This window comes from Diceros bicornis, unplaced genomic scaffold, assembly GCF_020826845.1.
Source record: "Diceros bicornis minor isolate mBicDic1 unplaced genomic scaffold, mDicBic1.mat.cur scaffold_67_ctg1, whole genome shotgun sequence".
Lineage (NCBI taxonomy): Eukaryota > Metazoa > Chordata > Mammalia > Perissodactyla > Rhinocerotidae > Diceros > Diceros bicornis.
The window spans coordinates 2,957,406-2,982,761 of NW_026691553.1; the positions used below are offsets into that span (position 1 = coordinate 2,957,406).

The 25,356-nt window shown below is 53.6% G+C and overlaps 1 protein-coding gene across 1 annotated transcript; it reads left to right on the plus strand.

Annotated features, from left to right (window-relative positions):
• The first annotated feature begins 321 nt into the window (after positions 1 to 321).
• Positions 322 to 24,209, plus strand: ATCAY (ATCAY kinesin light chain interacting caytaxin). Its single transcript, XM_058537592.1, has 10 exons — positions 322 to 426; positions 11,827 to 11,885; positions 13,750 to 13,971; positions 15,470 to 15,655; positions 15,998 to 16,100; positions 16,845 to 16,976; positions 17,667 to 17,753; positions 21,003 to 21,101; positions 21,817 to 21,852; positions 24,134 to 24,209. The coding sequence occupies exons 1-10, from the start codon at positions 350 to 352 to the stop codon at positions 24,207 to 24,209; spliced, it is 1,077 nt and encodes a 358-aa protein (XP_058393575.1). The 5' UTR covers positions 322 to 349.
• Positions 24,210 to 25,356: the final 1,147 nt, after the last annotated feature.

Genomic DNA, 25,356 nt, shown 5'->3' on the forward strand with positions numbered 1-25,356 from the left:
TGAAGTCCAAGGTAAGGGAGAAATGCTGAGCCGTGGGGAGGGTGGATTTCAGAGCTTCAAAGGGATGGAGCGTTATAGCTGGAGGCTCAGCCCCTCACAGTTCAAACTCCAGACCCATGTGGGTGTTCTCAGCTCTCCATGCCTCTGTTTTCTCATCTGTGAAATGAACAAGCCTCATGGGACTGGGCAGTGATTCAAGACCATGGACGTGAGAGCTTTTTGCAGAGCAATCTGACGTGCTATGCGTACGTGGGGGGTTGTTATTATGATGATTGTCCAATAAAACCTCCGTCCGTGGCTTTCCTTCAGGTTTATTTCTGCTCCAAGTCGGCGCCCCTTCCCCGCTCCCATGGGGACCACGGAAGCCACGCTGAGGATGGAAAACGTGGATGTGAAGGACAAATGGCAGGATGAAGCTCTTCCAAGGTAGAGCTTCCCAGTCTCCATGTTGGCCTTGGAGGGAGTGGGCCTGATGCTTCTCCCAAGTGGGGTGCAGAGACGCCCCCCGCAGTTGACTGGCCTAGGCACGTGATGAGTATTTGCCAAATTACTTCAGATTGATTCTCCCCCTCCTCCCGCCAAAGAGCCAAAAAATCTCCCATTCCTACACTATTTTAAGAATTCTAAACCTTCTTCTAAAACCATGTCATGGACTATGATAATATTCTCACCTGCATTACCATGAGAATATTGGGGCAAATGCCTGACCCGCGGAAAATCCGGGGTTCAGCCTCCGCCTGTTTCTTCTACCATCACTGTCTGCCCCCTTTATGCCCCTCCAGCGTCTGCCTTCCCGTTCCTTCGCTGTGCCCGGCTGGCTCTGAATGTCAGACACCGCGCTGGCTGTTCCCTCTGCCCGGAATGCTCTTCCCCAGACACTCATGCCTCCCTCACCTCCTTCAGGTCTCTTCTCAGAAAGGACCCCCTGGCCCCTTCACTATCCCCTCCCCTGTTCCTGAATAATGGCCCCCAAAGATATCCACATCCTAATCCCCGGAACCTAAGAACATTCCCTTACATGGCAGAAGGTACTTTGTGGATATGGTTGAGTTAAGGATCCTAAAATGGGGAGAGGATCCTGGATTATCCAGGGGGATCCTCAGTGTCCTCACAGGGGTCCTTCTAAGAGGGAGGCAGCGGGAGATTTGACGACAGAGGGAGCAGCTGTGATGACAGAAGTCACAGATGGGAGTCACAGAAGGAAGGGGCCACGAGCCAAGGGACGCGGCGCCTCTGGAAGCTGGAAAAGGCAGGAAAGGATTCTCCCCTGGAGCCTCCAGAAGGAACCAGTTCTGCCCACACCTTGATCTTAGCGCAGTGAAACTGAGTTCAGACTTACTTCCGGCCTCTAGAATCACAAGAGAATACATTTGCGTTGTTTTAAGCCACTGTGTTTGTGATAAATTGTTACAGCAGCCCTAGGAGACTCGTACAGTCTAATATGCTAAATATTTTACATACTTGCCTTGTTTATAGACTGTTTCCACACCATGGAACCCGAGAGAGCAGGGACCTTTGGTTTGATCCCTGCTCTACGCCAGCACGAGGTATACAGTGGGCGCTCAATAGATATTGAGTGATGGTCACTGTAGGAATAAAAAATCGTGTAGGGGGGCCGGCCCGGTGGTGCAAGAGGTTAAGTGCACGCGCTCCGCTGGGGTGGCCCAGGGTTCGCCGGTTTGGATCCCGGGCGCACACTGACACACCGCTTGTCAAGCCATGCTGTGGCGGCGTCCAATATAAAGTGGAGGAAGATGGGCACGGATGTTAGCCCAGGGCCAGTCTTCCTCAGCAAAAAAAAAAAAAAAAAGAGGAGGATTGGCAGATGTTAGCACAGGGCTGATCTTCCTCACCACAAAAAAAAAAAATCATGTAGGAAGGAAGCTGTGTGCATTCGCTTCTGAGACGCATGAGCCACGAGGCGTGTCTCTCTTTCTCTATTTTCTCCTCTGGCGAGGCATTGGGTAAGAAAAAGTGTTGTCAGCGCAGGCTGCCCCAAGTCGTCGGCCAGATACAACCGCTGGTCTCCCGCCTCTTTTAATCAAGGAGTTTCTCCCAGGAGCTGACGCCCGGGAGTTAGTTACATGACCATCTGAAAGAATCGTCAGAGGGACGGAGGTCTGAGCTCCCTGTCGATCGTGTCCAGGTGAAGCTGTGGTGTCAAGGGCGTCCCCCCCTCATCTGAATCTGAATTCAGCCCTCCCCTGAATCTAGTAGTGCAAACCCACATTTTGCACACACACTTGTGGTTCTTTATAGCCAGTGGTGCCCATTCTCAGAATAGCCGAGAATCTCTTGTCTGCCCGGTACCGTTGCCCGCGGGGGTTTATCTTCAGAGATACGAGTATTTCGGGAAAGAGATGGCCAGTTCATGGCTGCTAACTTCCTGTACTTTCCCCTTTAGAATCTTCCCTCCTTGTCACACGCCCTCCCACAAGTCTTTCTCTTCAACTCAATCTAAGGAGTCTGATGCCTGGATATGTGGCAAGGGGTCTCGTGAAGCCCAGACTTGGCAGTTTGGACAAATTAAGGCTCGTTTTTTAGCAAGGGACTCCTGATGTGGTTAGGAACGCTCTGAATTTATTTCGAGTCGCACAGCGGAGTTAAAAGGGTGCGAGCTTTGGAACCAGACGCCTGTGGGTCCAGATCCCATTCCCTGACGGGCTTGCTCGCAACTGTTTGAGCATCTTTGTGCCTCGGTTTTCCTATCTGTAAAATAGGAACAATAATCCCTCGCTCGCGAGGCTGTCGTGAGAACTCGGTGAGGCGCGTGGGGCGAGGCGAGAGATGGGCTGTCTGAAAGATGCAGGTTGCCCAAATAAATTGGCGCCCTCAGTGGTATTCGTGTCAGCTGGTATCTTGCTCACTCTACTTCCTTCTTTCTGCCCCTCCCCATGTTTTAAAAGATATCCCCTCTCCCCAGCCTGGTGGGGCAGCTGCACACGGGAATTTCAAGTGCCTTTTTCCAGCTGTGGAAGATTCCTTTCCCTTCTCAGTAGTGCAGTGTCTGCAGGATAGAGGCCCCGCTGTGCAGCCCCGGCTGCGGGCCTGTGAGAAGCCAAGGCTTCTGTCTCCCTCGTTCTGGAAGAAGTGGGTGCGGCTCCTTGAGGCAGCGTCCAGCTGCATCTCAACATAAGCCCCTCTGTCTGATGCCACACAACCCATGATTCTATTCCTTCCAGCTCGGTGATCCGTTCCCGGGGCGTCTTTGAGCTTCCCCGGGGGTGTCATCCTGCTGCCACTATTTTGCAGCGTCTTTCTTCACGTCCTGCCCTTCTGCAGATTCCTGTGGAGCCAGAGCTGAGGGCAGCCTGGAGACCATCTATCTCGCTGCCTCACTTTTTCCATTCGTTCATTCTCACGATATGCACCGACTGTATGCCAGGCCCTGGGCAAGATGCTGAGGACACGCGGAGAACAAGACGGCCGCCCTCATGGGGCGCTCACAGTCTGGGGCAGAGACCATCCCTTTACAACCTCACAACCCGATGTGAAATTGTAGCTGGGTTCTTGGTGCCTGGAGAGTGCTGGGTGGGGTCTGACCGGGTTGGGGAGGTTGGGGGAGGTGCTGACTGCACTGTGAAGGATGAAAGAGGATGAACAGCGGAAAGAGGCTGGGGGTAGGGGCTGAGCTTCCCAAGCAGAAAGAGCAGCACGTGCAAATGTCCTGAGGCCAGCAGAAGCAGGTCGAGGGACTGAAGGAAAGCCAAGGGGGGAAACTGAGGACCAGGGCGGGGAAGGGCTTGGCCAGGGTCTCACAGCTAAGGAGAGGCAGGTGCAGGGTTAGATGTGTGACTGGTGCCTCAGCCTGCTCTTCCCTTCACAACCAAGTGACTGTGGGTTTTGTTTGTTTGTAACTTTTCATTCTGCTACCGTCCTAAATACTTGTAAACCTTTGCTCAGATTCACCAACTGTTGTCATTTTACTCCCCTGGCTTTATCCATCATTCTCTCTCTCCCTTCCTCCTCCATCTCTCCCCTCTGTCTCTCTGTCTCTGTCTCTCTCCATTTATGTACTCAGCCCCTATTTGCATCTCTCCATCTCTGCACAGAGCATGCTGGTGCATTCTCTCTCCTGCAGCCAAACGCACGCACAGAGTGCATTTTGTGTTGCCCAGCTCAGCAGTCCTAAAAAATGTCGTGGGGGAGCCACGAGCTCGGGGCGAGAAGCGACGGGGGCTCTGACCAGCCTCGGTGCCTTCTGCCCTCCTCAGCCCAGCCTTCTCTCTTTCCTGTGCTCCAGCCGTGCCGGGCTCATCTCTTCCTGTCCCCTCCTCTGTCTTGCTCAGCTCGGTGGCCCTAACAGCATCACAGATGGGCAGCTTAAAGAACGCACATTTCTTCTCTCGCGGTTCTGGAGGCTAGAAGCCCAAGATCAAGGTGTGAGCAGGGCACTCTGCCCGGCTTGTAGACGGCCGCCTTCTCGCTGGGTCCTCACATGGCCTCGCCTCTGTGCTTGCGTGCAGAGAGACAGAGATCTCTCACGTCTCTCCCTCTTTTCTTTTTTCCAATTATTTTATTGAGGTCATAATGGTTTATAACATTGTATGATTTCAGGTGTGCATTATTATTTGTCAGTTTCTGTATAGACTGCATCCTGCTCACCACCCATACTCTAATTTTTACCCATCACTATACATACGCGCCCCTTTACCCCTTTTTCCCACCCTCCTGACCCCCTTCCCCTCTGGTAACCACTAATCTGTTCTCTTTGTCCCTGTGTTTGTTTATCTTCCACATTTGAGTGAAATCATGCAGTATTTGTCTTTCTCTGTCTGGCTTAGTTCATTTAACATCCTACCCTCCAGGTCCATCCATGGGACGATTCTGTTGTTGAAAATGGGACGATTTTGTCTTTTTCATGGCTGAGTAGTATTCCATTGTGTTTATGTACGACATCTTCTTTACCCGTTCATCATTCGATGGGCACTTGGGTGGCTTCCACGTCTTGGCTATTGTGAATAATGCTGCAGTGAACATGGGTTGCATAAGTCTCTTTGAATGGTTGATTCTCCCATTTCTTATAAGACCACCGTCCTGAGGTCAGGGCCCCACCCTCATGACCTCATTTAACCTTAATTGCCTCCTGAAGACCCGATCTCCAAATACAGTCATGTTGGGGGTTGGGCCTTCAACACATGAATTTGGGGGGCCATAATCCAGTCTGGAACATCCTTTTTGCAAAGATGGGCAGACTGCTGGGGGTGGAGGGGTGGGGGCTGTGGTGCCGCTGTCCGTGGTCCTGCTTGCTCCCCCAGGCCTTCTGACCCGGCCGAGAGGCAATGGTGTTGGGGGAGATGCGAGCAAGATGAGTGGACAGAGGTGCCAGAAACTGCAGGGAAGAAAAAAGGGCAGATTTATCTGAGCATCTAAACCACCAAAGTTGCCGAAAATAATTTTTTATGCCTCTCAGAAGTTCCCTCTCTGGTTCCCTTGGCTTAACTTTGCAGGCATCATATTGCTAAGCCCCAACGTGGTTCGCCCAGCCTTGGAAAAGCCTACTTATGCCCTGAAAGAGTGTTTGCTGTTACCATGCACCAGAAGTGGCTGTGGTCAGACAGAAATAGAGGCTGGGTGGCCCCAGAGGGGAGATCGAGGCAGCACGGCCCAAGCTTCATGCCCATGAGTCCTTGGAGCACAGGTTGGGAGACAGGAGCATGGTCAAAGGTCCTGGGGCCTGCAGTTTATTCTAAATTCCCTTGTTTCACAGCATGAGTAACCTTAAGCCAGAGGCTAGGATCTGAGGGTAGAATTGGATCCAGGAGCCACCTCTGAAGCCAGAACTGTTGCAATCACAGAGCTGCTTCAGGGTGACGGGCATTTCCAGATTTTAGCCTTCCCCCCATTTACATAATGTGCCCTCGTACAATCCTTTCTTCAACAAACCTTTGCTGAGGGCTGCTTCTCTGATGGCCAGGCCTGTGACTCACCAAAGCGAAGTAGAAAGAGGTGTTTCTTCCCCTTCAAGGTCTCACAGGCTGCCCAGGAAGCAAGCAATTAGCCCACAGAACCACGGACTCAGCGCTCGCTCATGGAGGGTTCTGAGGGAGAGTGCAGGGGAGGGGTGGAGGTCAGGCCCAGACAGGGCCTTCTGGAAGACACTGATTCAGCCTTAAAGGCTGAGCAAGCTTCCCAGGCAAAGAAAGCAGGAAGCCATACTTGAGACAGAGGGAGCAGACGTGCAAAGGCACTGGGGCAGAGAAGATGTTGGCACGATAGGGGCTGCAGTACGAGAGCCCAGCCACATCACCGCTATGAGGTTGAAGGGTTCATAGATGCCACATCCTCAAGGGATGCCCAGGGGAGAGATTCAGATTTCACACTGAGAGGCTGCGTGAGTATCTTGGGGTTGCTATAACAAAGTACCACAACCTGCGTGGCCCAAAACAACAGAAATGTATCCTTTCACATTCGGGAGGCCAGAAGTCTGAACTCAAGGTGTCAGCAGGACCACACTCCCTCTGAAGGCTCTAGGGGCGGATCCTTCCTGCCTCTTCCAGCTCCTGGTGTGGCCAGCCATCCTTGGCGCTCCTTGGCTGGTAGACGCATCCCTCCAGTCTCAACCTCTGTCTTCACATGGCCGTCTCCCTGTTTGTCTGTGTCCAAATGTCCTTCTTCTTATAAACACAGCGCTCACGGATTTAGGGCCCCCCTTAATCCAGGACGCCCTCCTCTTACCTTCGTCACATCTGCAATCACCCTATTTCCAAAGAGGTCCCATTCCCAGGTCCCGGGGGTTAGGATTTCTGGGGGGACACATCTCACCCCACCACAAAAGGATGAAGCCACTCCGTACGCCTTGGTTATTAAGGGGACCCCACTTTTTACGTGCATTGTCCATCGCAGACTGAGAGCAAAGCAGGGAGCCACCTGGATCCACGTGGAGTTGGTGGAGGGGCTTCAGCGCTGCAGAGTCTGGGGTCTTCCTGGGACTTGGGGAAACAGCTGGGTCTCGCCTGGGCTTGGAAGCCGCAGCCCCGGGGACCGGCGGGTGGGGTAATTGCGGTCCTGTGTCGGGAAGTTTGGGCGCCCCTTCCGTGGAGCCTGGAGTCCCGCTGAGTCAGCTTCTCCAGATCAGCACAATCGTGAGGAGTTATGGAACCTTCACTGCCTTCTGGGGGCCGTGCCAGCTGCCAACCCCTCCACGACAGCCCTCCCCCTGGCCCTGCCTCCCCCCTCCCTCATCCTCCCTCCCCTCCCCCTCCCCCATTGCGCTCTCTGCTCCTGGTATCCCACCTGCTTTCTGACCGCTTCCTAGAACCCACCAAGCTTGTGTCGGCCTCAGGCCCTTTGCCCCTGCTGTGCCTCCCGTCTGGAATGCCCTTCCCCCACCAACCTCTTGCTTTCGGGTCTCCACTCAAAAGCCACGTCCTCCAAGAGGCCTCCCCTGACCACCCCGCGATTTTCCCCTCCCCCTCCTCCTCCTCCATCTTATTTTCTTTGTTGCCAACATCGCCATCTGCTTTGCTCATCTGTTTCCTCGATTGTTACATTCCCTCCCTCTTGTATCAGTCAGCGTTCTTCAAAGAAACAGAACCAGCAGGTTCTCATTATATACATGTAACATATATATATAATGTATATTTGTATATAATGCTCATTACTATATATAGTAATTCATATGTAATAGTACAATACTCTTGTATTTATTGGTATCATGCATATACAATTACACACAATTATGTATATTTTATATATAATATAGATATATTATCGTTTATTTGTATACATTATTTTGTAGATATGGTTGTGTACATTATATATATATATATGTGATTTGTTCCAAGGAATTGGCTTACACGGCTGTGGGGGTTGGCGAGTCTGAAATCCACAGGGCAGGCTGGAGAGTCGGGCAGGAGTCGAGGCTGCTGTGTTGAGGCAGAATCTCATCTTCCTCAGGAAAATCTTAGGGCTTTTCTGCTGCGTGCGGTCCACCCACAGTGTCACAAATAGTCTCTTTTACTTAAAGTCAGCGGACTGTAGATTTGAACCACAGCCACCGAAAGCATTCACAGCAACACCTCGACTGGCGTTTGATCAATAATTGGGGACCGTAGTTTGGCCGAGTTGGCACAGAACTGCCCACAACCCCTCCACGCTGGGACCCTGCCCCGTCTTATTTGGCACAATGCGTATCCCAGAGCCCAGACACCTGCTGTGTATCTGTTAAATGAACAGAAAGGAGGTACTAGCAGTGTTCCCATTTTACTGATGAGGAAAACTGAGGCTCAGAGAAGGAAGGGCACGGTCGAGACACACCGAGCTGCAGAGCGGCCCAGCGGGGTCTGCTCCCGGTCTCTCTCGGGCATCCGCACCGTTTCCCGCACGTTCCTCAGTTTCCCAGTCTGCGCCAAGCAGCTGAGACGCTTTCCCTGCCGTGACATTTTGGCAGCAGCGGGGCGACAGTCCGCTAGATTAGCAGCCCACATAGGGTCTACGGGGACTGTCCGCGGTTGGGAGGCTGAATCGCATCCTAATGGGAACTGAAGCCAGCGCCGCTCCAAACAGCACAGTTTTCCTCCGACGGGGGGAGCTGGTGGCTGGACAGGACCCCCAGGGGGCCCCTGGCTAGGGAGGCGGGGGCTCCCCGGGCCAGCGGGTTTCTACCTGGTTGTTCCTATTGGGGTCAGTGCACATGTGCTGGCCGGGCACAAGGGGGCAGTAGAGGGCAGTGATGGAATCAGCTCTGCCGCCGTGAACGGTTCAACCTCCCGGCTGTGTCTCCTAGCCCAGCCTCAGTTTCCTCCTCTGCGAAATGGGTTTCCACCTGCCTCAGAGGGTTGCTGTGAGGAGCAAATAAGATCATGCCGCGAACATTCCAGCCTGGCACACAGTGAACGCCCCGTCCACAGGGTAACATGATTCTAGCTGATTCTAGAACAGGAATTGCAGCCTCAGGCGGACGGGCACAGGGCAGGCAGCTAAGTAAGAGAAGGAACCAGAAGGACACCCTGACCCCCGGGTGAGCAGGGGTGACCGACAGTCAGCTCTTGGTGGTTGTCACCACTCGTGAAGGGCAGACCTGATTCAAGAAAAGACAGAAATGCAGACTTTTTGTGTCACAGCTCTGATTTGACGGCAAATTAAAAATGTTTTTAAATGCTGTGTGGGCAGAACAAAACTAGAGGTGATGCTTCAGCCGTCAGTCTGCAATTTGGGGGTCACCCTGCAAGTGGGCAGTGTGCTTCCTGTGGTCTGGGACCCTGGACTTATTCAAGAGTTACCGGACTCCCTGCCCGTGTTGGGAACAGGGGTGGCAGCTACAGATGAGAGGGACAGAGAAGCGGGTACATGAAATGGGCTTATAAGTGGACTCTCCAGCCCCGTCTGTCTCTTTAAAACCTTCCGACTTAATTTAAAGCTTGCTTTTTTTAATTGAGGGGAAATTCACATCACATAAAATTAACCATTTTAAATGCACAATTCAGTGGCATTTGGTGCATTCACAATGTTGTGCAGCCATCACTTCTATCTAGTTCCAGAACATTCCATCACCCCTAAATGAAACCCCGTCGCCATCAGCAGTCACTCCTCATCCCCCTCCCCAGCCCCTGACAAGCACGAACCCACGTTCTGTCTGTGGATGCGCCTGTTCTGGACACTTCACATCAATGGGATCACACACCGTGTGTCCTTCTGTGTCTGGTTCTCTCACTGAGCGTCGCGTGTTCAAGGTCCATCCACGGTGTGGCTGTGTCAGGGCTTCACTCCTTTTCATGGCTGAGTAATAGTCCAGTGTGTGGCTGGACCACATTTTGCTTATCCATTCATCAGTTGATGGACATCTGGGTTGTTTCCACTTTTTGCTACTATGAATCGTGTCACCATGAACATCCGAGTTTTCATGTGGACGAATGTCTTTTTTTATTATTTATGTATTTATTTTTTCCCCAAAGCCCCAGTAGATAGTTGTATGTCATAGCTGCACATCCTTCTACTTGCTGTATGTGGGACGCGGCCTCAGCATGGCCGGAGAAGCGGTGCGTCGGTGCGCGCCCGGGATCCGAACCCAGGTCGCCAGCAGCGGAGCGAGCGCACTTAACCGCTAAGCCACGGGGCCGGCCCCTGGACGAATGTCTTCATTTCTTTTGGGCCTCTGCTCTGTTTTGGCCTTTGACCTCCGATTCACCCTTTGCTTCCAAGACCCTCCAATGCACCTGGAAGGTAGCCACTACTCAAAGAACGTTCGATGCACGGTGTATGGGAGAAAGATGGGAGGACGGCAAAGGAAGAAGCGTGGATAGATTTCACCCTGCAGAGGGTGCCAGCTCATGTCCTAGGAGGAACGGAGGCGAGGAAGTAAATCGTTTTGAAAAGGGAGGGAAGGAGCATTCTGCCAGCCGTCTGTATCTAAACAGCTCCCCTCCTCGGAGCCGGCTCTGCTGAGTTGCAGGCACGAATCACAGCGCTTCCCTGCGTCCGGAGCCCCTGACAGCCCCAGTGGCTGCAGAGCGTCCTGCCTGGAATCGCATCTTTCCCGGGGAGCAAAGGAGCACAGCGCTGGGCAAACTCAGGCAGCGCGAGCTGTCGCTCCAAAAGCGTCTGGGCAGTGCCAGAGAGACGGGTCTTATTTTGCAAATCCATGCTCCCAGCCAAGCAACCAAGAGGCGCTAGTGCATAGCCGGCTGCATTTCTTTAAAAAAAATTTTTTTTTTAAACTTTACTTTTTATAAGTTTTAGATTTACAGAAAAGTTGCAAGAATGTTACAGAAAGTTTCCACATCCGGAGCACCGGGCTTCTCCTATGATTAACATCCTCTTAGTCTGGCATGTTTGTTACAATTAATGGACCCAACAGTGATACATTATATTAACTGAAGCTCACACAGGATTCAGATTTCCGTAAGCGCTCTTTCCCCCTTCCGTGCTGAGCTCTGGAAGGAAGTCCCTCTGCAGAGCACACACCCAATGACCGGGCAGGTTTCTCCATCTCTTTAAGGACGGAGGGTCCACAGACATTATTTGGAATTCTTCCCTACAGGAAATTTGTCTCTTCTCCCCTATTTATTTATTCATTCAATCATTTATTTATATCCGTATGGACTCATGGACATTTTATGTTATACTTTGGCTTGCAATCCGATACTCCGTAATTAATTTTGTGGCTCGAACTGTCCCAGTGTTGGAGAGCTCTTTCCGTGGTGTTCATTTGGCAGCTTCCTGCTGCCTTTCATAGGAACCATTCATGGAGACCGCGCTCTGTGGGGTCCCCTCATGATGGATGCTGCTTATCTTCTGCGTAAAACTGTGTCACACTGGACAAGGCCCTTCGTCTCTCTGGGCTTCCGCTTTCCCCAGCCAAAAAGAAAAAGGGTTAATGGGGCCGGCCCCGTGGCTTAGCGGTTGAGTGCTTGCGCTCTGCTTCCGGTGGCCCCGGTTCGGATCCTGGGCGCGCACCGACGCACCGCTTCTCCAGCCATGCTGAGGCCACGTCCCACATACAGCAACTAGAAGGATGTGCAGCTAAGACATACAACTATCTACTGGGGCTTTGGGGGAAAAAAAAGGAGGAGGATTGGCAATAGATGTTAGCTCAGAGCTGGTCTTCCTCAGCAAAAAGAGGAGGATTGGCACGGATGTTAGCTCAGGGCTGATCTCCCTCACAAAAAAGAAAAAGAAAAAGGGTTAATATGCATTAGATGATCGGAAGGGAGCCCTCCAGCGCTGGTGTTTTAGGATTTTCTGTTCTAATGAACAGAAATGCTTTGCCCCAGTGATTCCCCAGAACTAAACGGATTTGTTGCTGTGGTTTTGTGTGAATTTCATGCTCCCGTGGCTGGCGCTGCCGTGCCTGGTGGCTGACGTCCACTCCGGCTGGGTCCCCAGGCCGCTCCCGGAGGAGACGGGGACGGACTCCCTCGGCAGCCCCGCAGAAGACACGGCCTGTAAGTTTGCACAAGTGCAGAATGGCGTGCTGTTTCCAGGTCTCGGCTCTGCCAGGGGCTGTAACCGTAGAAATGTCAGAGGCCGTGCCTCCTGGGGGGAATGTCAGGGAGGGAGGTTCTGCTCCGAGGCCCGCAGGGAAAGCGGCCGTGGTGAGTGAGAGACGTGTGGGCGCCGTCATGAAGTCTGCACACAGTGGTGCTGTGCACCCTTGAGCGGGTTGCTCAGCTTCTCTGTGTCTCCAATTTCTCATCTACTACATAGAGGTAGTGAGCCTCCTGCAGAAGAGGCGTGCAAGGATTAAATAAGGTGATATGTGGAAAGTGTGCAGGGGGTACCAGGCACAAAGTCAGCCCTGGGAGGGCTCAGGAAGGCACATGGTTCTGAGGCTCCAAAGCCCCAGACTTTGGGGACAGGGGGTCCCGGGCGGCCAAGGGAGCTACCCCGAATATGTATTGCCCTCGATGGCATCTCCTCACAGAATCCTGCTGGGGGCCCCCGGCTCTGTCCGCACGTCCCCTATGCAGCCCATCACAGTGCCCACCCGACAGGGGAAAGACTGACCAGAGAGGGACGGCCACATTCTTGAGGTCACACAGCAGTGAGAGCCAGCTCTGCCCACCCCTGCCCCACACTGTGCTCATGGGCCAGGTCGGGGGACCAGCTCATCCCAGTTTTCTGGAGCCGATCAGGATGGTTGGTCATCTAGAGTACCAGCCATTCTTCTGAGCACGTGGGCTCTGTCTGGTAGTGTCACTTCCCTGCAGGGTGACGTTGGGCAAGTCCCTTCCCCCCTCTGGGCCTCCATCTCCTGCTTCTGTAAAATGAGGGGTGTGTAATACCAGTACCCCACTTCCTAGGTGTGGCTGGCCGAGTAACGGCCCCAAAGATATCCAGATCCTGATTCCTGAAACCCGTGACTGTCCCCTCACATGGCAAGGGGACTTTGCAGATGGGATTAAGTTCAAGCCCTTGAGATGGTTAATTTTATGTGTCCACGTGGCTGGGCCACAGTACCCAGATATGTGGTCAAACACTATTCTAGATGTTTCTTCCCAGAGTATTTTTTAGATGACGTTTACATTTAAATCAGTAGACTCCCAGTAAAGCAGATTGTCCTCCATAACGTGAGTGGGCCACATCTAATTAGTTGAAGGCCTTCAGAAGAAATGACTCAGGTGTGATTCGTCCTCTCCAGCTGTGAACCTGTGAGACCAGACAAGTTATCTGCTTCCAAAATAGGATGGTGGGAGAAGCATGGGGTGGATATTCTTATTCTGAAGGGGAGAAATTGGAAGGAAAAAAGGATCATGGGTCCCAGGAAGCCTGAAACTTGGCAGGGCAAATTCCATTAGATTTTTTTTTTTTTAGGGCAAATCCCGTTAGATTTTAAGGCTGGAGAATAATCCTCTTTGGCTCAATGCTGTGTCCTCCAGGCCGACGTGGTGGCATTTCTGATGCCTTGCTTCCCCACCAGGGAGAAGTGTCATGTTGACACTTTGTCTTACTATCACACGTAAAACCGGGGGCCAGCTCTGCTCAGCTGGCTATCAGATGGGCTCTGACCCCTTGGGGGCAGCCCAGGAGGAGAAACCACCTTTTTCTGGGAGACCAGAGTCCAGGCTAAGAGTCTTAGGAGGAAGCAGTCATCCGTGCCACCTTGACCCGGCTCACCTCCTATGAGTCCCATTTTGCAGATGGTAAAACTAAGTCAAGCTCAGAGAGGGAGGGGGCGCTGCAGGGTCACGAAGCAGCGATGTCTGGCTTTGAACCCTGGGCCAGGTCAGGAAATGGAGACTGGGCAAAAGAAAGAAAAAGCCCCTGTTTTGTTTGTTTGTTTGTTTTTTCTGTTTCCTGTCCCCACAGCCCCGCCCAACACGCTAAACTTCAACGGAGCCCATCGTAAGCGGAAGACGCTCGTGGCCCCCGAGATCAACATCTCGCTGGACCAGAGCGAGGGCTCCCTGCTCTCTGATGACTTCCTGGACACCCCTGACGACCTGGACATCAACGTGGACGACATCGAGACCCCCGACGAGACGGACTCGCTGGAGTTCCTGGGGAACGGCAACGAGCTGGAGTGGGAAGGTGAGGCTGAGGGTCGCTCACGGCGCCTGCCCCACCCCCACATAGGACCCCAGCTCACCAGGGCCGTCCCTGCACCCCCATAGACTCCGGTCAGGACAGCCCGGGAGGGTCTGTCCGCCCTGGGACCCCACGCACATTTTGCTCGTGGAGGCGTGGATTTTCCTGGGGGATGTAGCTTTCATCCGATTCTCACAGGCGATCGAGACCGAAAGGAAGTGCCTCTAACCGATTCCACAAGTATCTGTGGGGCATCTACCCCAGGGCTTGCTGGAGATGCGGGGATGTGGCAGGGATGTGTCAGGAATAGAGGCCCCTACCCGCACGCATGGCAGAAAGACACACAGACACGCTAGATAACCACGCAGATGTGCTCAAGGTGACTGCAGCTGCTCGTCGATGCTGGGAGGAAAATGAGGAGGTGATGGGACGGAGGAGGGTCACCTGGGGGGCGATTGTGCCCCCTGCAGGGAAAACTGGGCCATGTCTGGGGACATCTGTGGTTGTCACACTGGGGGAGCTCCTGGCATAGAGTGGGTGGGGCCTGGGGTGCTGCTCAACACCCCTTAGTGCCCAGGACGGCCCCACAGAGAGAGTGACCCGGCCCCAACGTCACTAATGCCGAGAGGAGACCCCGGGCTGGGGTAACTGGGTGGGAGGAGAGAGGGGGCTCTCAGGACAGGCCTCGCCGGGTGGGTGTTATTTGCACCCACATCCCGAGGCGAGAACATGGGTTGGAAAGGCCCCCCCCATGAGCTTGGAGTGTATGGGGGGCTAGAGGGAGCCGGGCGGGGGCTGAGGGGAGAGAGGGAGGCAGGGCGGATCACACAGGGCCCATCACGCGGCCCTAGGAGGCGGCTCCAAGAGCCGGGCTTTCATTCCCAGTCTGGTGGGGAACCAAAGTGGGAGCGACCTGATTAATTTCCCATCTGAGGCTGGCGATGCTCCGCGCTGCAGCCTGGGGAGAGCGGGCTCTGGGGGATTGGAGGCAGGGACACGGGGAGGAGGCTGGGCGGCCTCGGGGATAGGAGAGCTGCAGCCCTGGCTGGGCGGCAGAGGAAGGCATAGAGAGAGAACAAGAAGTGACAGTGACGCCTGCATTTGGGGCCTGAGCAGCTGGCCCCTGAGAAGCCCAGAGAGGGACAGAATGTGTGCAAGGCCACACAGCAGGTCATTGGCAGAAATGGGCTCTACCCAGGTTGACTGCCTGACTTCCACCCCGAGCACTCTCCCATGTTCCGTGGCTTGAAAAAAAAAAACAAATTATGATTTGGGCATGACTTTCCGACTCCCAGACCCACCATTTCTCCCAGCAGCCCCCATCCGAACACTGTGGTTGGCAAAGTGGGGGGTGCGTGGTTTGGCCCGTGGCCTGGGGAGGGAGGTGCGGGCCACGAGGCCACAGGCAGCAAAGGGAGGTGGGAGAGGGAGATTGAGCGGGAGGACGGGCCGAGATGCCCGACTCAGGCGACCCTTCCACTCCCCCGGGGCCTGCTTCCAGACGACACCCCCGTGGCGGCCGCCAAGAACATGCCCGGGGACAGCGCGGATCTGTTTGGGGATGGTGCGGCTGAGGATGGCAGTGCAGCCAATGGGCGCCTGTGGCGGACGGTCATCATCGGAGAGCAGGAACACCGCATCGACCTGCACATGATCCGGCCCTACATGAGGGTGGTGACCCACGGAGGTGAGACCACACTCCTCAGGCCCCCTTCTGGCACCAGCTGGGCCACTGAAGGCCTGTCAGTGGTCCTTTCTGAACCTCGGTCTCTTCTTCTGAGCCACAGAGATGTTAAGCCTTCATCTCTTGGTGGATGGGGATGAAACTTGCATGGGGATGAAGCATGGACCAGGGGTGCCTACGGGGTGGCTGGTGTTCCCCATCAATGGCAGAGATGGGGCAGTGGGAAGGGCTGGCTGGCGACGAGGTGGGTGCCTGGGGCAGAGCACAGTGAGGCTCAGCGCTTGGAGCTTGGAGAGAGCTCTGCCCGTCTCTGCCTGGGGCCCCTCACTGGCCGCCTGTCCCCAGGGTACTACGGCGAAGGTCTCAACGCCATCATTGTCTTCGCTGCCTGCTTCCTCCCAGACAGCAGCTCCCCGGACTACCATTACATCATGGAGAACCTCTTCCTGTAAGTGTCCGCCTCCTCCGTCCCTGCTGGATGGGCTGGACCAGGCTGCAGGAGCCACGTCGGGTGGGGAAGGGCTGGGCCGCCAGCAGACCTCGTTCTGAGTGCCCTGCTCGCCCACCGGGCCCCATCATTGTGGTCACTGTCATTTACTGGGCGTTTACTATAGGGCAGCCCGAGGCTGGGTGCTTCCTATGTGGTAACGCATTCCACCCTCCCCACGGCCCTATGGGCAGGCACCATTGTCTCGCATTCTACAGGTACAGAGCCTGAGGCCCAGAGAGGTTAAGTCGCTTGCCCAAGGACACACAGGCACAGTTTTATGATGACAGACAGAATAGACATATAAAGCACGCAGCAGGCAGGAGCAGCAGCCCAGGAAATCATGCTTACTCTTATATTGTCGTGATTATAAAGATTTCCGTCTAACCCAGCAGGGCTGGGGTGCCAGGGGGCTCAGAGGAGGAGGAGGTACCCGTGGAAGGTCGGGGCAGGAAGTGGCCTGGGACTTCAGGGAGCTCAGTCTCCCCAACTTACAGATGGGGAAGTAGAGGCTGAGAGGGGAAAGGATTTTTCTGGAATCACTCAGGAAGGGGCAGGGTCTCCTGAGGTCCAGTGCGGTGGACCGTCCACTGTGGGTGCCTGTTCAAGAGGGCGGGCGACGCAGGTGTTCGGTGCCGAGAACTGGGGCTTGCTAACTCTGGGCCCCACCGGCCGTGTCCCCTGTCCTCTGGGCCCGGTGACCAGATACGTCATCAGCAGTTTGGAGCTCCTGGTGGCGGAGGATTACATGATCGTCTACCTGAACGGGGCCACCCCCCGGCGGAGGATGCCCGGCATTGGCTGGCTGAAGAAGTGTTACCAGATGATCGACAGGAGGTGAGCGGGGGGGCCTGAGGGACCACCGCGGGGTGCGAGGGACCACCAGGCATTTATCTTCTCCCAGCTCTGGAGGCCAGAGTCCGAGATCAAGGTGTTGGCAGGGCTGTCTCCTTCTGAGGCCGAGGGAGAATCTGTCCCACGCTCTCCCAGTTTCTGGGGGTCCCTGGCCATCCTTGGCGTTCCTGGGCTTGTAGAAGCATCACCCCATCTCCGCCTCCATTTTCACATGGCTTCTCCCTGTGCTTCTGTGTCCAAATGTCCCCTTTTTATAAGGACACCAGTCATATTGGATTAGGGCCACCGTGCCACATATGACCTCACTTTAACTAATTAATCCTGCAAGGACCCTATTTCCAAATAAGGTCCCATCCTGAGGTCCTGGGGTCGGGACTTGAACATATGAATTCAGGGGGATGCAATTCAACACGACCATGACAGGTGCTCAGAACCGGGGCGCCCCAGAAAATCTTCCAGGAATGGGAGGCGGGGTGGCTACACGGTCACAAGCTCAGACTCTAAATTAAGAGACAGAAGGGACCTGACGTCAGCTCCGCCTCCCACGAACCCTGAGAGGGGGCCCAGCTTTGCAGAGCCTCCACCTCCTCCCTGGGAAACGGAGATAATGATGGAGCCCCCTGGGAGTACAGACCCCGGATCCCATCTTTTTTCCTCTGCCTCCCCACGCAGATTGCGGAAAAACCTGAAGTCCTTGATCATCGTCCACCCGTCCTGGTTCATTCGCACCGTGCTGGCCATCTCTCGGCCTTTCATCAGGTGAGAGACTGGAACCTGCACCCAGATACCCATGGGGGCTGTTGTGTGTCTTTTTTTTTACTCTGTATCTTTCAGCTTCTCTATGATGAATATACATTGTTGCTTTAAGCAGTTTTAAATGATACGTATTGTTATTAAGTAACAGACACGAGAAATGTAACAACAACCAGCTCTCTCATATTGAATGTTGATACATTTTAACTTTTACAACCAGGACCCTGAGAGGTTCTTGTTATCACGCCCATTTCATAGATGGGGAAACGGAGGCTCAGAAAAGTCAAGGAACTCACCCAGAGTCACACAGCAAAGTCATTAGCCCATTACACTCCCCCAGATGAGAGCCCAGCTCCAGCCACTTCAGAATCCGTGAGGGGGCCACTAGGACAACAGGATCGTCTAACCCTCTCCCGGCCAATAATGCAAGGAACCAATACATGTGTGCTTTGGGGGTGCCTGAGACCACTCTCAGATTCAATGATTCAAGAAAAGGACTCACAGAACTCAGAGAAGCCGTTATACTCACGGTTACAGTTTATTACAGCGAAACGGTGAAGATTAAAATCGACAAAGGATTAAGGTGCATAGAGAGGTCCAGGAGAGAACAGAGTGGGCTTCCAGCTGTCCGCTCCCAGTGGAGTTGCAGCAAAAGCCCTTAATTTTCCCTGCAGGACGTGTGACAACACGTAAGAGGGACTGCCACCGAGGAAACTCGCCTTGGTGTCCAGGGTGTTCAATGGGGCTGAGCCACAAGGATGGGTACACACATGGCTGACCTCAGTTACTCTCCAGCCACTCCAGAGGCCAAACTGATACAAGGTGGCCTGAGTCCCCCACCATAGATCACGTCCTTAGTGGAGACTATGGGGCAGCCCTCAGGGCCCCAGGTCACCCAGGACACTGTCACCAGGCAGGACATTCCAAGGGCTGACAGGTCACCTCCCTAGAGTGTCCAGAGCCAGTTCTTTCTTTGCACCGTGCAGGGTTCCAACACTGCAGACCTGCTGAATTCATCCTTTCCTGCATGATATAGAAGCACTCAGACAAACAGATCAGTTAAAACAAAATTAGGCGTCGTTAAACGCCCTAGTCAATCAGATAAAACTGAATGCACATTTAATTTATTTCAAAACATTGAATTGAATCAAGATCCTTTATTTCCACATTCCCAATTAAGGACCTGTGACGAGTTGAGACAAGGGTGAAATTTGCCTCGAAAGACGCTCACTGCGTGAACGATTTGCAAGGAGGTGACCTCAGATGCTCTGTATTGGAGGACTCCTAAGCACCCTAAAATATTTGCATAGGAGCAAAATCAGGCAAATAATACACTAATTATGGATCATTTGTGCTAACGATGAACCCGCCTTTTCCTACACATTTCAGCCTAACGGAACTGCGTTCCGTCCTTGCTGTCCCATAATTCGAGAACTTAAATTTGCCTTGAATGCTGATCACTCCTTCACTTTTGGTTTCTTTTCCCATGGCGAATTTTGAGGGTCTTGTTTTGAACTTTCAAAGAAACAGGAAGGGGGTACGGGGGCGGGGAGAAAAGTGAGCCTCCCCATTCAGCAGCCGAGGGAACTGGGGGCTGATTCTGAGCTGTGATCCAGTCCTGAGGTTCTATGACTGTAACTCAGAGAAAAGCCCTGTGTGTTCTGTGATGGTCTAAACCATTGGGACTGTGCCTTGCCCTGGACTGGAGAATTCTCCCTCCCCCTGAGACAGAAGGCTGGGCTCACAGGCAGACAGAATATCGTCACTGTGGAGACCTGGGTACCAGTTTCCAGGGATGGGCGAGGCGGATGTTACCGCAGCATCATGAGAGTCAGGATGTGAACTTCGCCTGTATTTATAGCCCAGCGCTCAGAGCAGCCGGTGTCGGCTCTGTGTACCATAAAAAACCCACCTACCACAGCAGATCGGGCCACCCTCGGACCTGGACACATTCGGGTAGCGTGTGGACAGCCCTGATGAGAGGGGTGGGGACGGGATTCCTGCCTGTCTGTCTGAAATTCATTGCCTGTCCACTCTTCTGTCACGCCAACTGGAGGAAGACCTCATGCCCCAAGGATAATTCTGTTTTTTTTTTTTTTCAATTAAAAAAATAAGCTTTAACTGTGCGTAAGCAGTTGGAGTGGCTCATTCCAGGGCACGTGGCCGCTTTGCGACTCTCCATGGAAAACATCTCTGCCATTCCCTAATCAGTTACCCCTGGCCTTCTGCTGAGTGACTGGTTTATTTTTCCCTTATAGACGCTGCAGACTTTCGGATGCCAGAAAGCTCGAGCCAAATTTTTCCCTAATCTCTAAAAATAGATCCAAAACTTCTTGCAGACTTTTGGCTGTATCTGCCATTTTTTTTTTATTGTGACTTGATTATTTTATTATGTAATGTACTGTTCTATTCTCTTGGCCTTATAGTTCTCATCATTAGAAAAATTTATTTGACCTTGAAAAAGGTTGATTGTACATATCACCCAAATTAGGTTTAAGTTGCTTTTTTTAAAAATAATGGTGATGGGCCGGCCCCGTGGCTTGGCGGTTAAGTGCGCACGCTCTGCTGCTGGCGGCCTGGGTTCAGATCCCGGGGGTGCACCGACACACCGCTTGTCCGGCCATGCTGAGGCCGCGTCCCACATACAGCAACTAGAAGGATGTGCAGCTATGACATACAACTATCTACTGGGGCTTTGGGGGCAAAAAAATAAAATAAATAAAAATTAAAAATAATGGTGAGTTCAACGTGCTGGTGACCAGGCACCTCATGGTAACAGACAGCCTGAGTCTGGGTTTGGACAGAAAGAATAGAGTGGATCAAAGTCCCACGTGCCCCCTTCTTGTGCCCAAATGACTATTGGTGCCCCAGGCAGGGACGATAGAGCCGGGAGGCATTCTTGGAAAATTAACACAGAGAAGCGATTCCTAGGGAGGATGGGGAAACAGTCTGGAGTCTGGTAGACTCTCTCGCTTCTCTGCTTCCTTCAAATAAGTTCCTCAGCTCAGCAGGGACTGGGGCGGGACGCACAGTTCAGGATCCTTCTTGCAAAGGAAGACCCCGCTTCTGCTCTGTCCGGACCACTGGGGCCCGGGGGGGAGGCTGGCACTGGGCAGGGAGAAAACTTGGAGTGAAGATGCTCAGGGCATCCCGGAATAGGGTGTGCGTGCATCCCGGTCTGCCATCTCTCCTTCTGGCCCTGGGTGCCACCTGAGGGCCGGATTTCTCACGTCTCGCTCCTCCCCCTCCCGCCAGCGTCAAGTTCATCAACAAGATCCAATACGTGCACAGCTTGGAAGACCTGGAGCAGCTCATCCCCATGGAGCACGTGCAGATCCCGGACTGCGTGCTTCAGTAAGTGGCCCTGTGGGGGTGAGCTCCCCCACCCCGCCTCCATCCCCAACGCCCCCGGGCTCCTCACCTTCCTGCTCAGCTGAACACAGCTGCCAGGAACCAGATGTGACGGGCAAGCAGCAGAACAGAAGGAAATGCAGTAAAAGAAGCACAGGTGAGATTAGATCAGGGGCCAGCAAGCCCCGGCCCCCGGCTTGTTGTTATAAATAAAGTTTTATTGGCACACAGCCATGCACATCCATTGATGGAGCATCGATAGCTGCTTTCGAGCTACAACCGAATTGAGTCGTTGCAACTGAGACGGGCCTGCAAAGCCGAAAATACTCACTCTGGCCCTTTACAGAAAAACTTTGCCCTGATGGAAGGGTGTGTAGACCAACCCACATCAGTGAGGGCCTTGCTTTATAACGGCACTGTCCAATCGCTGATGCTGATTTGGGCAAAAAATATCTCAACGTCGAGTTGGGTCTACGCCAGATGCTGGAATATGCCAACAAAACAGAAATTCCCCGACCGGGGGGGGGGGGCTTGCAAAGCAGCTGCAGGGAACATAAAAAAAGAGCATCGGACTGTCAGCTCTGGCTGTACTGTCTGCTCTACAGCCTGGCGTGGGTTCCGATGTGACAACCAGATTGTGTCTCTGTTCCCAGAGGGAAGGGAATTCCCAAAGGGAAAGGAGGGCTGCGTGTGACATTCTCTTTCTTCTCTCTTCCAGGTACGAAGAGGAGAGGCTCAGGGCCAGGAGAGAGAGGTCTGTGCAGAGGGCTCGTGTCAGGGCCGGGGCGGGGCTGGCACTGAGCCGGGCCCCCTGGAGGGGCGACCTGTGGCTTCGGCTCAGCAGGGACCCGTGACATGCACGCACATGGCTCGAGGCCCTGCCCTTCTCTCGAGGGCTCAGAGTCAGACCTGGGTTTGAATCCAGGCTCGCCCATTTAGTCACAGGTGACATTAGGCAAGGAGAAAGTTCACAGCCACCTTGGGAGTCATTGTGAGAACTCCGGAGCAATGGCAGCAATTTTGCCACTTGGCAAAGATGTTGGCTCCATACAGACTAATAACAGTAACCAGGATTGTATTCAGTTCTCCCTTTACAGGGAGGGAACACGACTCCTTACTCAATCCCAACACACCCATCTTTTTGGCTCATTTTTCATTAGTGGCATAACCATGAGAATCCAAGGCTCAGAGAGGGCAAGGCACCTGCTCAGAGCCACACAGCAAGTCTGTGAGAGAGTTCGGGCTTTCAGTGGGTCAAAAGCCTGTATTATTGCGAGGCCCAGGGCCAGCGTTGGGGGAGACAGAGGTAATAAGACAGAGGCATGGTCCAGAAGGTTCCTCAAATGGCAAAGGAGAGGGACGCCTCACCGAGTGGGGAAAACACTCACTCGGTGAGGTCCCAGAGCAGGGAGCGTGATGTTGGCAGATGAGACACATAATGAGCAAAACTATGGCAGCTTCACAGAGTCATTTGATGATGACAGAGGGCCCGATGAGCCGTGGACGCAGGGAGGGAGGTGAGGCTGCAGGGCGGGTAGGACTCACCATCCCATGCCGTTCGGGGATTTTTCCTTCTCCCCTCCGCTCTCTTCTCTCCCTGCCCTCCCTCCTCTCCCCTCTATTCCTTCCACTCTGTCTTTCTTTATTTTTTAACTTTTTATTGTGTTAAAATACACATAACATAAAATTGACCATCATAACTATTTTAGAGCACAGCTCAGTGGCATGAAGCACATTCACTTTGTTGTGTAGCCATCCCCACCATCTGTCTCCAGAACTTTCCATTTCCCCAAGCTGAGACTCTGTCCCCAGGAAACACTGACTCCCCTCCCCTCCCCCAGCCCCTGGCCCCACCATCTACTTTCTGTCTCTGTGATGTGACTCCTCTAGGGGCCTCCTGTGAGGGGATCACACAGTGTCTGTCCTTCTGTGTCTGGCTCATGTCACTCCGCGTCATGTCCTCAAGGTCCATCCACGTTGGAGCAGGCGTCAGAATCTCCTTCCTTTTCACGGCTGAGTAATATTCCATTGTGTGGATGGACACATTGTGTGTATCCATCATCCATCGATGGACATTTGGGGTGTTTCCACCTTTTGTCTACTGTGAATCACGCTGCTGTGAACACAGGTGTGCAAACATCCATTTGAGTCCCTGCTTTCACTTCTTTTGGGTGTAGACCCAGCAGCGGGATTGCTGGATCATATGGTAGTTCTACTTTTAATTTGTTGAGGAATTGCCAGACTGTTTTCCCCGGTGGCTGCACCATTTTCCATTCCCACCAACAGCGCACGCGGGTTCCAATTTCTCCACGTCCTCACCGTCGCTTGTTATTGTCTGTTTGTATGATAGTCGCCATCCTGATGGGTGTGAGGTGGTAAGGTCTGTCCGTCTTCTTTCTTTTTCTCCCTTCCTTCCTCCTCTGTCTCTGTCTGTCTCTCTCTGTGTCTCTCTGTCCCTGTCTCTCTCTGTCTCTCTGTCTTTATCTTGCTCTGTCTCTATCTCTTTCTGTCTCTGTCTCTCTCTGTCTCTGTCTCTCCTTGCCTCTGTCTCTCTGTCTCTGTATCTCCTTGTCTCTGTCTCTCTCTGTCTCTGTCTCTCTGCATCTCTCTCTCTGTGTCTCTGTCTCTCTGTCTCTGTCTCACTGTTTCTGTCTCTGTCTCTGTCTCACTGTCTCTCTCTCTCTCTCCCTGAGTTACTCCCTCCCCCCAGGCCTTCACTAGGGACGGGAATAGAGGGACAAACAGCACAGGCAGGTGCCCCCACTTCGGGAATCACGGCACCGGGGTGACACCATCCACAGAGGAAGAGCATAGACGCCTCTCGGCGATAAGCTGAGATAACCGCTCCTGAGCAATGGTGCAGGGTCTCCCTCCCCAGTCCCCCCGTCCCTGCTCCCTCCCCCTTCCTCCAGCCGCCCCTGTCTTCACTAACCCCCTGGGGCCCAGCGCCTCCCGGGGGCAGCAAAACCCTGTGACCCGGGAGAGCCCCGCGGTCCAGGCCGGCCTGTCATCCCCCGTCCTCTCTCTGTCCCCAGCGCCAGGCCGCAGCCGGAGTTCGTCCTGCCCAGGTCTGAGGAGAAGCCAGAGGCGGCGCCGGCTGAGGACAGGTAAACAGGCAGGGGACCACAGGGCTACCACCCCAGGGGCTGCCGAGGCCCCAGAAGGTCCAATCAGCATGGTCACGATGTCACCGTGTTTCCGTGATCCCGATGTCATCGTGATGATAAAATGAGGACGCGGGGATGATCAGCCGGCACGGCGCCCGCTCCATCCTAAATGCTCAGTGTTGAGTCCTCTCCCCGCAGCCCTGAGCTGCCCCACACGGGGCCGCCATTTAAATTTAAACTAATCAACACTGAATAAAATTTAAAAGTCAGCTCGTTGGCCCCACTTGCCACATGTTGGGGGCTCGGCGCTCCTGCGCTGACAGCATGGACACAGAACGCGTCCATCGTTGGAGAAAGTTCTATGAGCAGCCTGCCCCCGGCCTCTTCCCTTCTCCTCCTGGGCCTTCCTCACTCATTTATTATTTTTTTATGGAGGCGAAATTCACATAACGTGCAATGAGCCATTTTAAAGTGCACAATTTGGTGGCATTTAGTGCATTTGTGATGCTGTGCGACCGGCACCTCCTAGTTCCAGAACATTCCATCACCCCAAAAGGACACTCTGTACCCATTAAGCGGTTGCTCCCATTCGACTCCTCCTCTCTTCTTTTTTTTAAATCCAGCACATATCTATTGCAAGTCCTTCAGGCCTGGCCCCGGGGTGTGCAGACAGACACAGCCTGGCTCGGCCCCTCGCTCTCACCTCTGGACGCCCCTCCCACCTGTCCTCTCTGCATTTGACCCTCGTCATACCCTCCTTGTCCTGCCCTTGAGCTCCCTAAGGGCAGTGGCTGCATCTAGGGACCATCCCCTCCTCCTGCCCTACCTGCATCCAGCACAGGCCAAGCACGGGGCCCACGGGCAGCTAATGCGTCTGAGAGACCGAGTTCTCAGATGAAGGTTCCAGCTGGTGACCTTTGTGCAAGTCCCCGTGGGTGGGTTCAGCCTTCTTGAGCCTGGTGGACCCTAAGCAACATCAGTGGTTTAACTTTGCATTAGTGAAGGGCCTCGGCCGGTCTCCCCGTGACTGCCTGTCCTGGCTTATTTGTTACGCAGCAGACATGGACTGACACTTACTTTGTACCAAATGAAGACGAAGCCATGTTGGCCCTCATGGGACTCACAGCCAAAGGCCAGGGCTCCCAAAAATA